Source organism: Bos indicus, chromosome 27 (assembly GCF_029378745.1).
Source record: "Bos indicus isolate NIAB-ARS_2022 breed Sahiwal x Tharparkar chromosome 27, NIAB-ARS_B.indTharparkar_mat_pri_1.0, whole genome shotgun sequence".
NCBI lineage: Eukaryota > Metazoa > Chordata > Mammalia > Artiodactyla > Bovidae > Bos > Bos indicus.
The window spans coordinates 21,527,233-21,544,015 of record NC_091786.1 but is presented as its reverse complement, the minus strand read 5'-3'; the positions used below and the strand labels follow the sequence as shown (position 1 = coordinate 21,544,015).

At 38.6% G+C, this 16,783-nt stretch overlaps 1 protein-coding gene across 11 annotated transcripts in view; it reads left to right on the top strand.

Moving 5' to 3' along the window:
- TUSC3 (tumor suppressor candidate 3) overlaps window positions 1-16,783 on the top strand; it is a 216,802-nt gene that overhangs the window by 76,476 nt on the left and 123,543 nt on the right. For all 11 annotated transcript variants that reach the window (XR_011564409.1, XR_011564408.1, XR_011564407.1 and 8 more), the window contains exon 2: window positions 11,367-11,536. Coding sequence is in view for 8 of the 11 variants with exons in the window: in XM_070781304.1 (XP_070637405.1) it covers window positions 11,367-11,536 (170 nt within the window). In the remaining 3 variants the exon portion in view is untranslated. The remainder of the gene's footprint in view (window positions 1-11,366; window positions 11,537-16,783) is intronic.

The window sequence follows — 16,783 nt, the reverse complement described above, 5'->3', positions numbered from 1 at the left end:
AATCCGCCACAGGTATACATTTTTACTGATTCTTTAAGAAGAGTTTACTTAACTCAGTGTTAATTCACTTGAACCATTGTTTGAAGTTTTCTCCGTGCTAAAAAATAAAAAGGCAGGAACATTTGAAAAATTTTTTTCCTAAATAACTATTTATACATTTCTCATTCAGATCTGAATTTAATTAGATATTATTTTTGACATATTGGACTTAACAACTTATGTAGACTCTCTCCCCCATGTAAGCGTGTAGCTGCTGTGGTATTGGCCATAGGTAGCCAATTCCCTTTTCTGTATTTACCCAGGTTCTCTTTAGGCTCTACGCTGAGATGCAATTGTTCTGGGGTTCTCCAGTATTTATTTATTTAATTCTAAAGCATTTGATATCAAATACATAAGAGAACTCTCAGTATTGATAGCTTACGGTAAATGATGTTGGATTCTTGATCTTTGAAGAAGAAGATTTAGCTTTAGGACCAGGGACCAGTCTTGATCACTGAAGAGCTTTTGTGTAGCAGAGTTTTATTAAAAGTATGAAAAGGGTTAGAGAAAGCTTCTGACACATCAGAAGGGGGATGGAGAGTGCCTGCGTTGCTAGTGTTAGCAATGGAATTATATACTTTTTTAATTAGTTATCACAGTAAATCAAAAGGATGTCTCAAAGTTGTAAAAATTTTACCAGACCCATTCCCACAATTTACATTTTAAGGTAACAGGATTAGAACTTAACAATAGAAAGTTTAGTTGCTCAGTCATGTCCTGCTCTAGTGACCCTATAGACTGTAGCCTGCCAGGCTTCTCTGCCCATGGGATTCTCCAGGCAAGAATACCAGAGTGGGTTGCCATTTCCATTTTGAGGGGTATCTTCCCAACCCAGGGATTGAACCCAGGTCTCCTGTATTGCAGTCACACTGTTTACTGACTGAGCTACAGGGGAAGGCCACCCTCGTAATGTACATTTTAAGATAACAGGATTCAGTTCAGTTCAGTTCAGTTGCTCAGTCGTGTCCAACTCTGTGACCCCATGAATCGCAGCACGCCAGGCCTCCCTGTCCATCACCAACTCCCGGAGTTCACTCAGACTCACGTCCATCGAGTCAGTGATGCCATCCAGCCATCTCATCCTCTGTCGTCCCCTTCTCCTCTTGCCCCCAATCCCTCCCAGCGTCAGAGTCTTTTCCAATGAGTCAGCTCTTCCCACGAGGTGGCCAAAGTACTGGAGTTTCAGCTTTCGCATCATTCCTTCCAAAGAAATCCCAGGGCTGATCTTTTTTGAATCTTTGCACTTTTTATGGATTGTGTACTGTGTGCATTTTCTATTTTTGATAAATCTGTCTGTCCTCTTGATTGTTTAGCTCATTGTGGTCTTCTGAGGGCCCTTAAGACTGCTGGTGATCTTTAGTGACTAGATGTAATATACACGGGGTGGTATAAAGTGTGAAAATTTGGCTTCTGGGGACATCCATTACCGCTTACATTTTATTCAAATCTGAGAGGAATGCTGTAATATTAAGAAAATCGAATAAAAGAAGTTGGGGATCAATTAATTGTAGAAATTGAAACTGATTTTGTCCCAAATGCTAAAATATGCATCTGGCTGCTTTTTGGCTGCTTTTATTTGCTCTATCATTTGGCTTTGATTGAACCTTTTGGATATTCAAGTTGTGAAAAGGAAAACTCTCTTTCCTTGTTAGAAAAGAGGAAATGTGTAAATATTTTATATTCTAAAAAAAAAAAAAAAAAAAACACAGGACAGAGAGGTGATGAAGTTTCTTTGTGTCACCGAGAGATACCTTCAGCATGTACTTCTTATTCTCATTCCAAATTTATGTCCTGTGAATTATTATAAGCAGGTTATATCGTGGCTATTTGGAAGACAGTGGGTGCCTAAACGAATGCTGTATGGTTGTAAATACTGTGTAGGTGACTGGGGCAAAGACATGTGAACAGCCATCTTTCTGGCAGATGTATGTTTTTTAAGACATGAGGCCACATACGTATCTTTAGTTTGGTGCATCTGGTCATCATTAAAATTTACCTAGGGAGAAAATGCTAAAAAAAGAAAAAAGTATGAATGTAAAAGTATTAAATTATTGAGATTTTATTTTTCCTGTTTGAGCTTCACTTTGGAATGAAAAATTTCATTGAACAGTGTTTAAATGAAAGGTACCATTTCTTTGTATTTTGTTATGAATTGGTTAAAAAATAAAACATGAATTGAGGAGAAGTTACATAATGTCATATGTTGGGGACTGGCATATATAAATTATGCCAGTTTGGGCACCTATTGTTAATATGACTGAGTGTCTTAATTTTGTTAATATGTGGGACCTTCCAGCCCATGAGTTTTACAGGGTAACAGGTAAGGACAGGGTTTTTTCCTTGAAGAGTCTAAGTTTTAGAGTTCTTTTTCCTTTGGAAATGGTAGATGTATGGCACTTATGTCTATTTCCCAGCTTTTGCTAGCAGCAGACAAAACCCAACTGGTCATGTACTCTTTACTGATAGTATCAGTCTGGATTTCAAAAGTTTGCATTGTACTGATTTTAAATTAGCCACTACCAATCACTTAGTGCTCATGGAAGTAAGATCTTTTGTGCTGTCCTTTCCTGACTTGGCACTGAGCCATTTATTTAACAGCAAAGCCACAACCATAGTACATCAATATAAGTATATTTTTTAACGCTAGAGCTTATTTGCTATAAAGCCTAAAGAGTAGATTCTGTTGTGCTTATCTTTCATTCTCTGTAAATTAAGCATAGTGCTTGTCATATAATTGGTAATCCACAGTGCATGTTTATAGACTTTAGCACAATGTTTGCTATGTAGTGAGTACTCAGAAAACATTTGTTAACTCTGTGCTGTGCTGTATGCACTCAGTCGTGACTTTGCAACCCTATATGGACTGTAGCCCCCCAGGCTCCTCTGTCCATGGAAGTTCCCAGGCAAGAATACCGGAGTGGGTTGCCATTTCCTTCTCCAGGGGATCTTCCCAACCCAGGGATCAAACCCATGTCTCTTGCATCTGCTACATTGACAGGTGGATTCTTTACCAATGTGCCACTTGAAGATATTAATAAGATAAAAAAAAATTCCCATGGTAGGTATTCCTTCAGCAACCAAATCAGTATTGCTGATAGAAATTAACCCGAGGAGAAGGGGACACAATTTGAGTGCCAGTACTTTGAAGGATGCTGTGCTAGGAGTTTTCCATACAGTAACTCATAATTTTATCGATATCATTGTGATATTATTTTATAGATGGAGAAACTGAGATTCAGAGAAACAATTTGGTCAAGTCACATTGCATGTAAACACAGAATCATTTAAACTTGAGCCATCAAATTCTTTTCCTGTTTTTAAAATGAACATATGGATCGCTTTGGCTATTCGAGGTTTTTTGTATTTCCATACAAATTGTGAAATTATTTGTTCTAGCTCTGTGAAGAATACTGTTGGTAGCTTGATAGGGATTGCGTTGATTCTATAAATTGCTTTGGGTAGTATACTCATTTTCACTATATTGATTCTTCCAATCCATGAACATGGTATATTTCTCCATCTATTAGTGTCCTCTTTGATTTCTTTCACCAGTGTTTTATAGTTTTCTATATATAGGTCTAGTTTCTTTAGGTAGATATATTCCTAAGTATTTTATGCTTTCCGTTGCAATGGTGAATGGAATTGTTTCCTTAATTTCTCTTTCTGTTTTCTCATTATTAGTGTATAGGAATGCAAGGGATTTCTGTGTGTTGATTTTATATCCTGCAGCTTTACTATAGTCATTGATTATTTCTAGTAATTTTCTGGTGGAATCTTTAGGGTTTTCTATGTAGAGGATCATGTCATCTGCAAATAGTGAGAGTTTTACTTCTTCTTTTCCAATTTGGATTCCTTTTATTTCTTTTTCTGCTCTGATTGCTGTGGCCAAAACTTCCAAAACTATGTTGAATAGTAATGGTGAAAGTGGGCACCCTTGTCTTGTTCCTGACTTTAGAGGAAATGCTTTCAATTTTTCACCATTGAGGATAATGTTTGCTGTGGGTTTGTCATATATAGCTTTTATTATGTTGAGGTATGTTCCTTCTATTCCTGCTTTCTGGAGAGTTTTTATCATAAATGGATGTTGAATTTTGTCAAAGGCTTTCTCTGCATCTATTGAGATAATCATATGGTTTTTATTTTTCAATTTGTTAATGTGGTCCCTTATCTTTGACAAAGGAGGCAAGAATATACAATGGATTAAAGACAATCTCTTTAACAAGTGGTGCTGGGAAATCTGGTCAACCACTTGTAAAAGAATGAAACTAGAACACTTTCTAACACCATACACAAAAATAAACTCAAAATGGATTAAAGATCTAAACGTAAGACCAGAAACTATAAAACTCCTAGAGGAGAACATAGGCAAAACACTCTCTGACATACATCACAGCAGGATCCTCTATGACCCACCTCCCAGAATATTGGAAATAAAAGCAAAAATAAACAAATGGGACCTAAAAGCTTAACCTTAAAAGCTTCTGCACATCAAAGGAAACTATTAGCAAGGTGAAAAGACAGCCTTCAGAATGGGAGAAAATAATAGCAAATGAAGCAACCGACAAACAACTAATCTCAAAAATATACAAGCAACTCCTACAGCTCAACTCCAGAAAAATAAACGACCCAATCAAAAAATGGGCCAAAGAACTAAATAGACATTTCTCCAAAGACATACAGATGGCTAACAAACACATGAAAAGATGCTCAACATCACTCATTATCAGAGAAATGCAAATCAAAACCACTATGAGGTACCATTTCACACCAGTCAGAATGGCTGCGATCCAAAAGTCTACAAGCAATAAATGCTGGAGAGGGTGTGGAGAAAAGGGAACCCTCTTACACTGTTGGTGGGAATGCAAACTAGTACAGCCACTATGGAGAACAGTGTGGAGATTCCTTAAAAAACTGGAAATAGAACTGCCTTATGATCCAGCAATCCCACTGCTGGGCATACACACTGAGGAAACCAGAAGGGAAAGAGACACGTGTACCCCAGTGTTCATCGCAGCACTGTTTATAATAGCCAGTACATGGAAGCAACCTAGTTGTCCATCAGCAGATGAATGGATAAGAAAGCAGTGGTGCATGTACACAATGGAGTATTACTCAGCCATTAAAAAGAATACATTTGAATCAGTTCTAATGAGGTGGATGAAACTGGAGCCTATTATACAGAGTGAAGTAAGCCAGAAGGAAAAACATAAATACAGTATACTAACGCATATATATGGAATTTAGAAAGATGGTAACAATAACCCGGTGTACGAGACAGCAAAAGAGACACTGATGTATAGAACAGTCTTATGGACTCTGTGGGAGAGGGAGAGGGTGGGAAGATTTGGGAGAATGACATTGAAACATGTAAAATATCATGTAAGAAACGAGTTGCCAGTCCAGGTTCGATACACGATACTGGATGCTTGGGGCTAGTGCACTGGGACGACCCAGAGGGATGGTATGGGGAGGGAGGAGGGAGGAGGGTTTAGGATGGGGAACACATGTATACCTGTGGCGGATTCATTTTGTTATTTGGCAAAACTAATACAATTATGTAAAGTTTAAAAAAAAAAAAAACAAAATGAACATATGGTGCCTTCTCAATTTTTAAAGGTTGTGCTATAGTCCATGTTAGGGATGTTTTTATGCTCCCTTCACCACACAGAATTCCCTTGGGCCTGATTTTGCTTTAGGTTTCATCCTCCAGTGGGAATATGGAGTTAAGATTCATGAGCATCAGAGACCCAAAGGGACATACAATCAGAGATGGTGGTGAAGTCTTCAGAGTAGTCCTGGAGAAAAGAAACTATATCATGAAGAAAAAAAGCTAACAAAGAGAGTACAAATGTCCCTAAAAAGGGAGATGCTTTGAAGGAACAGATGTACCTAACCTTCTCCTTCAGTAAGGTCATAGTCCTGTCCCAGAGAAATGTAATGGTAGATTAATTTCTGTGATCTTTCTCAGATTTTAAAAGCTGGAATTCACATTACTCAGACTTCTTTTCCTTACTGAATATTTCTGCTCTGTCACCCTGCAACATTTTCCTCTGGGAATTAGCTTAGCCTTCTTTATAACACATGCTCTTGAAAGTTTCAGTCAACCATGGTGCCCCAGAAGCCTACCTTTCTAAACCATTTCTTTTTCTGTGCAAAGTTTACTAGATGAAGATGCGAAGAGGCCTCTCTTTCTTTGGTAGTAGTGTTATCCCCTCTTCAGTTCATAGACTCTCCTACTTAGCAATTTTGTTTTGAATTCAATATGTGCTTTTTGAATATTAGGCTTCTGGTTGCATGGGCTTTTCTGTAATCTCTAAAACCTTTAAGATTCTGCCATGTGTGTAAAGGTTTTTTAAAAATTGTTTTTGGAGTGTGGTTGATTTACGATGTTGTATTAGTTTCTGCTGTACAGCAGAGTGAGTCAGCTATATTAATACATATCCATATATCCACTCTTTTTTAGATTATATTCCCATATAGGTCATTACAGAGTATAGAGTAGAGTTCCCTGTCCTGTACAGGAGGCCTTATTAGTTATCTCTTTTATATATAGAAGTGTGTTTATGTCAATCCCAGTCTTGCAATTTATCCTCCTGTTTTCCTCTGTGGTACAGCATAAGTTTGTTTTCTATACCTGTGTCTCTGTTTCTGTTTTGTGAGTTCATTTGTATCTTTTTTTTTTTTTTTTAAGATTCCACATGTAAGTGATATCATATGATAGTTGCCTTTCTCTGTCTGACTTACTCAGTATGACATCTGTGTCACTGCAAATGGCATTATTTCAGTGGCGGGAGACCTGAGTTCAATCCCTGGTTTGGAGAGGGCATGGCAACCCACTCCAGTATTCTTGCCTGGAGAATTCCCATGGACAGAGGAGCCTAGTGGGTACAGTTCACGGGGTTGCAAAGAGTCAGACACGACTGAGAGACTAAGCACGCACACACGCGCACACACATGTATCATATCCTCTTTATCCTTTCCTCTGTCCACAGACATTGAGATTGTTTCCATGTTTTGGCTATTATAGTGCTGCAGTGAATATTGATTGGGCCTACATGTATCTTTATTATTTTTTTTTTAATTTTTTGAGTCTCTCCTTGAATTTGTTAGAGTATTGCTTCTGTTTTTATGTTTTGGTTTTTTGACCACAAAGCATGTGGGATCTTAGCTCTCTGACCAGGAGTGGAGTCTGTGCCCGCCATGCACTGAAAGGTGGAGTTGTAACCACTGGACTGCCAGGGAAGTCCCTGCATGTATCTTTCTGAATTGTGGTTTTCTTTGGATATGTGCCCAGAAGTGGGATTGCTGGATCATGTGGTAGCTCTGTTCTTACTTTTTAAAGGAATTTACGTACTGTTCATACTGACGGCGCCAGTTTACATTCCCACCGACAGTGTAGGAGGATTCCTTTTTCTCCACACCCTCTCCAGCATTTATTCTTTGTAGAGTTTTTTGATGATGGCTGTTCTGATGGGTGTGAGTTGATACCTCAGTGTAGTTTTGCGTTTCTCTAATGATCACTGACATTGAGCATCTTTTCATGCATCTCTTGGCCATCGGTATGTCCTCTTTGGAGAAATGTCTGTGTAGATCTCCACCCATTTTCTGATTGGGTCTTTTTATATATATATATATTATTGAGCTACATGAGCTATTTCTATATGTACAGAAGTTTAGAGTATGTACTTTGGATTAAGACTTGGAGTCCCAGTTCTCCCATTTTCTAGCTGTATAATCTCGTAGAGGTTACTTAAGTCTCAGTGCCTCAGTTTACTTGTCTCTGAACTTGAAACAACAGGGATAACCCCCGTAGGACTGTTATGAGGATTGATGAGTTTATTCCCTAATGAAAGCATTTTGTACAGTGCCTAGTCCATAGTAAGCACCCAGTAAGTGTTTGCTGGTTTTGTTAATACTACAGATTTTTAAGGTGATGTCTTCTGTGTTTTACAGTCTTAACTTTTGTTTTGTTTCCAGACTTAATTTGTTAATGTAGTTGAATATCTTCACATGATAAAAATTATTTCTCCATGTATACAAATTATTGACTTATCTTTTTTTATTGACTTGTCTTTAAAAAAAAAAACAAACCCAAATAACTCTCTATCACTTACCATGCTAATGTGTTTTATCTCAAACAATAATAGGTCAGCATTACCTTTTCCTCTAATAATGGGGGATTTGAAGCTTGTCATATGAATAAAACTGAGCACTCACTAGAGGTGTTGTTGTTGGTTTAAGGTAACTGGCGTATTTTTTAGAGTTGGTTGCAAGTAGAACCTTTCAGGGTAGAGCAGTGATGAGAGCTGCAGTTCTTTATCAGTTTCTCATCTGTGGAGTAAGTGTATTATGTGTCTGCTGCCTGACTGCTATGTGGGTTTAGTAAGGTGGCATATGTGATGTCCACAGTATGGTGCTTAGCATATATGAAGCACTTAATATTCTGAGACAGTAATTAGAGAAAGATAGATTTTATTTTTAAAATTTCTCATTTTTTGTCATTTAATATTTAATCTGAATATATACAGTTCTCTGGTAATAGCCAGAATTAAAACTGTGATTCTCACTTGTGTGTTGTTTTAATGTATTTCAGAAGAGGTGGGAAATTTGACAGGAGAGGCATTATAGATTATATAGGATGATAGTGATCACCCTTCATTATTTCACAATAGTAAAAACAATACTTCTACTAATATCACCTTATGTTTTATAGTAGTTTATAATTCACAATCATTTTTTGTCTATCACCTCTCAATAAATCATCTTGGTAATTGGAATGCTGTGTGCATGCTAAGTCGCTTCAGTCATGTCTGTTTCTTTATGACCCCATGGACTGTGGCCTGCCAGGCTCCTCTGTCCATGGGACTCTCCAGGCAAGAGTACTGGAGTGGGTTTTCATGTCCTCCTCCAGGGGATCTTCCCCACCTAGGGATCAAACCTGGGTCTCTTGGGTTTCCTGCATTGGCAGGCAGGTTCTTTACCACTGGCACCACCTGGGAAGCTCATTTATTGGAAGGTCAGATGTTAACAGATAAGTCCCTAGGTTCTGAGAGGAGAAGTGTCTTGTCCAAGTTTTCCTATTGAGGGACCAGAACATCCCTTTTCTCTGCATACAGTACTCTTGGACTGTGGCTTGGTGGGCTCAGGTATGACTCTTGATAATCATGTTGTTTAGTCAGTAAGTTGTGCCTGTTCTTTTGCAACCCCATGGACGGTAGCCCACCAGTTTCCTCTCTCCATGGGATTTCCCAGGCAAGAATACTGGAGTGGTTGCCATTTCCTTCTCCAGGGAATCTTCTCGGACCAGAGATTGAACCCACGTCTCTTGCGTTGACAGGCAGATCCTGTACAGCTGAGTCAGAAGGCATCTAGCTGTCACTGTTGTTGTTGTTCAGTCACCAAGTCACGTCTGACTCTTTGCAACCCCATGGACTGCAGCACGCCAGACCTCCCTGTCCCTCTTCATTTCTCGGAGTTTGCCCAAGTTCATGTCCATTGAATTGGTGATACCATCCGACCATCTCATCCTCTGTTGCCCTCTTCTGCCGCCTTCAGTCTTTCCCAGAATCATGGTCTTTTCCAGTGAGTTGGCTCTTCACATCAGGTAGCCAAAGTACTGGAGCTTCAGCCTCAGCACCAGTCCTTCCAATTCAGAGTTGATTTCTTGTAGGATTGATTGGTTTGATCTCCTTGCTGTCCAAGGGACTCTCAAGTCTCTTCTCCAGCACTGCAGTTGAAAAGCATCAATTCTTTGGTGCTCTCACATCCACGCATGACTACTGGAAAGACCATAGCCTTGACTGTATAGGCCTTTGTTGGCATAGTGATGTCTTTGCTTGTTAATAGTCTGTCTAGGTTGCATAGCTTTCCTTCCAGGAAGCAATCATCTTCTAATTTCATGGCTGCAGTTACTGTCGGCAGTGATGGGAAGTCCCCTAGGTATCATACATCTCATCCATTAAGATAATATCTCTCCCTAAGTCCTTAGTCTTTCTTAAATGGCATAATTGAAGCCTTTCTTCCCTGCCCATTCATGCTTTCTTGGTTTTCCAAGGCTAACATTTCTTGTAGGAATACAACCCCATGCTTTTTTTTTTAACTTCTCAGACTTTTTCAGGTAAAATGGGCAATGTAAAGATTAAGAGCATCCTATACAGAGGCTAGAGAGTTACTTCACTCCCACCCGCATCCTGGAAGAGAAGCTTCCTGGTTCCCCAGCTCCATGGAACCGCCTCACCTCACCATGCCTTCCACCACTGCGGTGCCTGCTGTACTCGGCCACTGTCCTGACTTCTAGCACAGTAGGGTTTTTCCCCTTTTTGACCTTACTATAAATATTAACAGAATCACGCAGCAGTGCTGTTTTGTACATTGTCTTTCACTCAGCCTGATCTTCACGAGCTCCCTCCATACTGCTGCATGTTAAAGCTTAGCGGGGATTTGACTCTACTTGGGTTGAGGCATCTCATTCATTCCGCCCTTCATAGTGAGGGAGGCAGAATAAGGGCAGTGTTTCTTCTGTGATATTTGGCTAGACTAGAGCAGTTACTTCTTGGCTTACTCGGTTGTCCCTCTTTGTCCCTTGGGTAAAGAGAGCGGGCTTCTCTTGGGGCTTTTTGTGTGTGTTTGTGTCCATTGGTGGTGTTGGACTGCCAACGCCTCTAGCTACCAGTCTGGGATGGACGAGGCTGAAACAAAACTTAGGGCACTCACTGCTTTGGCACTCTGCCTTTTGGGATTCCCCTGCCATCCTTCCTCTTCTGTCTACTTCTCAGAGCCTTCTTAGGGTTGTATTTTTATACAGTGACCAGGGTTTTTAGCTGTGTTTAGTGGAGGATTAGGGAAAAGCACCCTGGCATCGCAGGTGGCACTGGTGATAAAGAACCCATCTGCCAGTGCAGCAGCCATAAGAGATGTGGGCTTGATCTCTGGGTCAGGAAGCTCCCCTGGAGAAGGAAATGGCAACTCACTCCAGTATTCTTGCCTGGAGAATCCCATGGACAGAGGAGACAGGCAAGCTATAGTCCACGGGGTTGCATAGAGTCAGACACAACTCGAGTGACTTCGCACTCACTAGGGAAAAGCACATCATTTCCTTTTTCTGGAAGTGAAAGTCTGTTTTATCTTGATGCCTTTTTAATAACTTTTCCAGTCATTAGGAAGAATAAATGAAGCATTTTATGCATACGTGGTCAGCTAACAATGTATGTGTTCACCAAAACAAATTTTTGGTAACATATAGCCCCATGTAATTTTTTTTTAATATATAAAGTACAAACCGAAGGATTTGAACCCTGTGTAAATTTAAATCCTTATGTTTACTGCAGAATCTTTTAGCCGAGAAAGTAGAACAGCTGATGGAATGGAGTTCCAGGCGCTCAGTCTTCCGAATGAATGGTGACAAATTCCGAAAATTTATAAAGGCACCACCTCGAAACTATTCTATGATTGTTATGTTCACTGCTCTTCAACCCCAGCGCCAGTGTTCTGTGTGCAGGTAATGTATGTATTTAAAAAATTAACTGTTATTGTATTATTACGTACTTATTACAGTTAAGATAAACATGTATAATAGAATTAAGCATTTGTTCGGATTCTCTGGCAGTACAGTGGTTAACATTCCCTGCTTCCAATGCAGGGGGTGCTGTGGGTTGTATCCCTGGTTGAAGAATTAAGATCCCACATGCTGCAGGGGGGCATTAAAAAAAAAAAAAGAAACATTTGTTCAATGTTGTAGTCAACTGTAAGTCAGTGCATTTAAATGTAGGCTCAAACTTAGTGTTTTCTGGGAAGTGATTTTGAAAGGCTAATATTTTTATATTGTGTAGACCAATCCACAAGTAATCATAAAACAAATTTTTGGCTTTGTGTCCTGTGTAAAGTTATGTATGTTATGGAATTCAGTTTGAATATTGCCTTGTAGGTCACCAACTTATATCTCAGGAGCAGTGAAGTAGCCCCATTAAATACACTCTACTTAAATTGTTTAATAGAAAGACTTTAATGGACTTAAGGAAGTCCATTTACCTTTTAGTACCTCTAATGTTGAGAATTTTGTTCCTGTGATGTAGAAGTAAACAATTTGAAATGAATGAAATATTTTTCAGTGGAAACACACCAATGAAAGTTTTGGAGGAGTATAAATATATATGCAGCAACGCTTATTTTAAATTAGAACCTTAATTTTGAGATAATTGTAGTCTTCCATGCAGTTCTAAGACACAATACAGAGAAATCCTGTGTAGCTTTCCCCCAGTGACCTCCAGTGTTAACAGCCTGTGAAGCTATAGCGCAGTTTCATACGCAGGATATTGGTATTGATACAGTCAAGATGCAGAGCAGTTCTTCACAATAAGTATTCTTCTGGTGTCCTTTCTTCTGGTGCCACACCCACCCCATCTCCCCACCTCCTCAATTTATTCTCCATTTCTATAATTACATCATTTCAAGACTGTCATATAAATGGAATCATACAACACATGACCTTTTGGATTTGGCTTTATGTTTTTTTTACTTTTAACTCCTTCAAAATCTATCCAAGTTGTTGCATTTATCAGTACTTCATTGTTTTTATTCCTGAGTAGTATCCTGTGGTGGGCTTCCCTGGTGGCTCAGTGGTAAAGAATTTGTCTGCCAGTGCGGAGACACAGGTTTGACCCCTGGGTTAGGGAGATCCCCTGGAGAAGCATATGGCAACTCACTCCAGTATTCTTGCCTGGGAAACCCTGTGGACAGAGGAGCTTGGTGGGCTGCAGTCCATGGAGTCTCAAAAGAGTCGGACACAACTTAGGGACTAAACAACAACAATATCCTGTGGTATGAAAGTACTGCAGTTTGTTTAACCATCCATCTGCTAAAAGAATCCTGGGTTGTTTCCAGTTTTTGGCTATTAGAAATACAACCATTATGAACACTCTTGTACAGGTTTGTGTGCACTGAAGTGTTCATCTCTCTGAGATAAATTGCCAGAGTGTGTGATGGCTGAGTTGCGTGGTAGTTACATGCCAAAATGTTTTCCAGCGTGGCTGTATCATTTTACATTCTTACCAGCAGTGTGTGAAGGGCCTAGTTTTTCCATATCCTTACCAGCATCAGTGTTGTTATAGTTTTATTTTAGTCATTCCATGGGTATGTAGTTTTATTTTGTGGTTTTATTTTGCATCTCAGTGATGTAATGGTGCTGAACATCTTCTCATTTACTTTTTTGTCATCTGTGTATCACCTCTTTACTGAAATATCTGTTCATGTCTTCTGTGCTGTGCTTAGTTGCTCAGTCATATCCAACTCTTTGTGGCCCCATGGACTATAGTCCTCCCGGCTCCTCTGTCCATGGGGATTCTCCAGGCAAGATGCTAGTCTATGGCTTGTCTTTACATCCTCATAACAAGATCTTTTGCAGATTTCAATTGAGTGAGTCCAGTTTTACAGTTTATCTTTTACAGATCTTGTCTTGTCAAATTGAACTCTTTGCCTAGCCACCAATTTTTTTTTCCTCTTACGTGTTTTTCTAAAAGTTTTATGTTTTACACTTTCATCTGATCTCCGGGAGAAAGCATTCAGTCTTTCATCACTTGTTATGTTATTAGCTGTTAGATTTTTACTAATATTCTTTATAATTGAGAGTGTTCTTTACTAGTTTATTGAGAGCTTTTGTCATGAATGGGTATTGAATTTTGTCTGATTTGGGGAGTTAATTGATAGGATTTTTCTTCTTTAGGTCGTTCATATGGTAGATTACATGGGCTTCCCTAGTGGCTCAGATGGTAAGAAATCTACCTGTAATGCAGGATACCTGGATTTGATCCCTGGGTTGGGAAGATGCCCTGTAGAAGGGAATGGGTACTCATTTCGGTATTCTTGCCTGGAGAATTACATGGACAGAGGAGCCTGGTAGGCTACACTCCATGGGGTTGCAAAGAGTTGTACACAACTGAGTGACTAACACTATGGTAGATTACATTGATTGATTTTCAGCTGTTGAATCAACTTTGCATTTTGGAATATATCCCACTTGATTATTATATTCTTTTTTAGTATTGCTGAATTGAATTTGCTGATACTTTGTTGAAGACTTTTATATTTTAAGTTATATCAGATATTGGTTTATATTTTTCATTACTTATATTGTCTTTGTCTAGTTTTGGTATCATGGTAATACTTCATAAAATATATTGGGAAATGTTCCCTCATTTATTTTCTGGAAGTGATTTGGAAAATTAGTTTTAGAAATTGTGTTAATTCTTCTTTAAATGTTTGATTAAATTCTCCAGTAAAATTGTCTTAACCTGGAGTTCTTAAATTACATATTCCATTTCCTTAGTTGTTAAGGATAATTCAGTTTTTCTGTTTCTTCTTGGATGAATGTTTTTCTTTTCAAGAACAAACACTTTTTATGTGGTGACTCCACATTCAGACTTCACATTGTGTATTTATCTGTAGACTTTATTTAGATTTCTAAACCATTTTGAACTTTAGTGGAAAACGAAATCATTAGTAACATGAGCCAGTGGAAGAAAACTAGTCAGTTTCTGTCAGACCGCTGCTGCTGCTAAGTCACTTCAGTCGCGTCCGATTCTGTGCGACCCCATAGACTAGCTTGCAGAAAGGGAATTTCAGTGTTCTGAAATTTTTATGAAAGATTTCATCACAATCTAGTAATGAGTGTATGTTGAGACAGGTCAAGGTAGGTAAAAAAAGATAATGAGCAAACTATTTTGAAAAACAGTATTTCAGATGATTCTGAGTCCCTTTCCTATCAATTTGAAGACTCATACTTAAGTGGACATTAGCATTTGTCAGCACTGGGCTAGCACTTAAGAACAGGGTGTGTTTATGTTCATAAACAAGGGCTGTTCAGCACTTGTGGAGCAAAAATACATCTTAATTGGCATTTGGTGTAACAGCTCAAATTCCACAAAAATTCAGACTATCCTCTGGCATCCTACAATGCCATATGTAACTTAGGGAAATCATTTCTTTGCTTCTAAAAACTGAATATATTGATTTTATGTATTCATTATTATGAAGAGATCTATTATTATATTTTTGCGACTGTAATCTAGAAAGGATGTACCGACTGACTCAGTGGGAAAGAATCCACCTGCAATGCAGGAGACCAGGGTTCGATCCCTGGGTCGGGAAGATCCCCTGGAGAAAGAAATGGCAACCCACTCCAGTATTCTTGCCTGGAGAATTCCATGGATAGAGGAGCCTGGCTGGCTACAGTCCATGGGGTCATAAAGAGTTGGACATGACTTAGTGACTAAATAACAACAATCTAGAAAGATTTTATTATCCAGGTATTTATTTCACAGCTACATATAATTGTATGTTATTTGATAATGTAAACCAAAACATAATGTAAATGGCATATCCTGTAGATAGTAGTTGACTTAATGCAGTATGTTGTTAAATTGTTAAATATGGATCCTCAATTTTTTAATGATGCTTAGCTCAAAATAACTTGTATTTACTTGTTTATTACAGCCTGTTTTGTAATAAACTTTTAAATTTTAGAGTAGTTTTAGATTTATGAGAGAAAAAGATTGAAGTTATTTGAAAAAGTCATTTCACAGGTTAGAAAGAGGGTGAAGTTGTTAGAGAAGAAAGAACAGGTGAAGCTTTAGAGGCAAATAAAAAGTATAGAGTAGATATGTGGTTCCCATGCCCAGATATTTTGATTTGTTTTTTGGCGTGGAGGACATTTAAAAATGCTCTAGGTAATCCTAGTATGCAGCTAGGATAGACAAAGGGAAGGTGAGAAGCAGTTTAGTGATTAATAGCTTTTAAAAATTTAATTTCATTGAGGAAAAATTGGAGTAGGAAGCTTAACTAATTGGAATGACCGTATGGCATTGACAAGGATCCTTGATGAAACTAGAATACTCACATTTTTAGTGAAGAGTCTCCGGAATTAAATGATTTTTTTCCCCAGTACTCAGCAATTGAGGAGCAAGAGTATCCTCTGTAGGGACTAAGCTGTTTGCTTTATTCTGTGAAGTAGACTAGGCAGATATTCTGACTATGCTAACAAGAGTATATTTGAAATGTATAAATGTGAGTTAGAAGTTGGATAGGGCATCAGAGAAGCCATGGGACAGTTGATCAACTAGGTGTAACACAGTTAAGCTAGATTTTCTTTCTTTCTTTTCTAATTGGTGCTTAGTCACTTTACATGTTGTGTTCGTTTCTGCTGTACAGCACAGTGAATCAGCTGTACATGTATATACCACAGAGCACGCGTAGTTTGCTGTGCTAGACAGTCAGCTCATTAGTTATCTGTTTTATGGATTTTCATATGAGGTTTTGTGTGAAAGGGGGATGGAGTTGAAAATTAGGAGGTTGGAAAGGGTTGATTTAATAAATAAGTAAATTGCTGATGTATAGTGTAGATGATTGTTGATGTAATAGAGAAGCTTTAGGAGTAATAAGGCTGGGCTAGTGTAATAATTTGTATACTATAAACATGCATGTCGAAATAACTCAGGATTTTAATGGAACTGGAGGGGAAAAACGGTAACTGAGCTGAAAGAGGGGGATGCCTTTGAGTTATGTTGGATGAGGATGATAGATTTATAGAATACTGCAAATTTAAAAGGAGAATTTGTTAAATAATTCTGATCGAACAGTGGTTTGAGATCTGCTGTCATTGAGCCAAGAGATTACCAACTGTGGCCTATATGGACAGAGTGCATCAGAGAGATCTCAAGGGGACAACTAAGATGAAAAGATAAGGAGGGGTTTC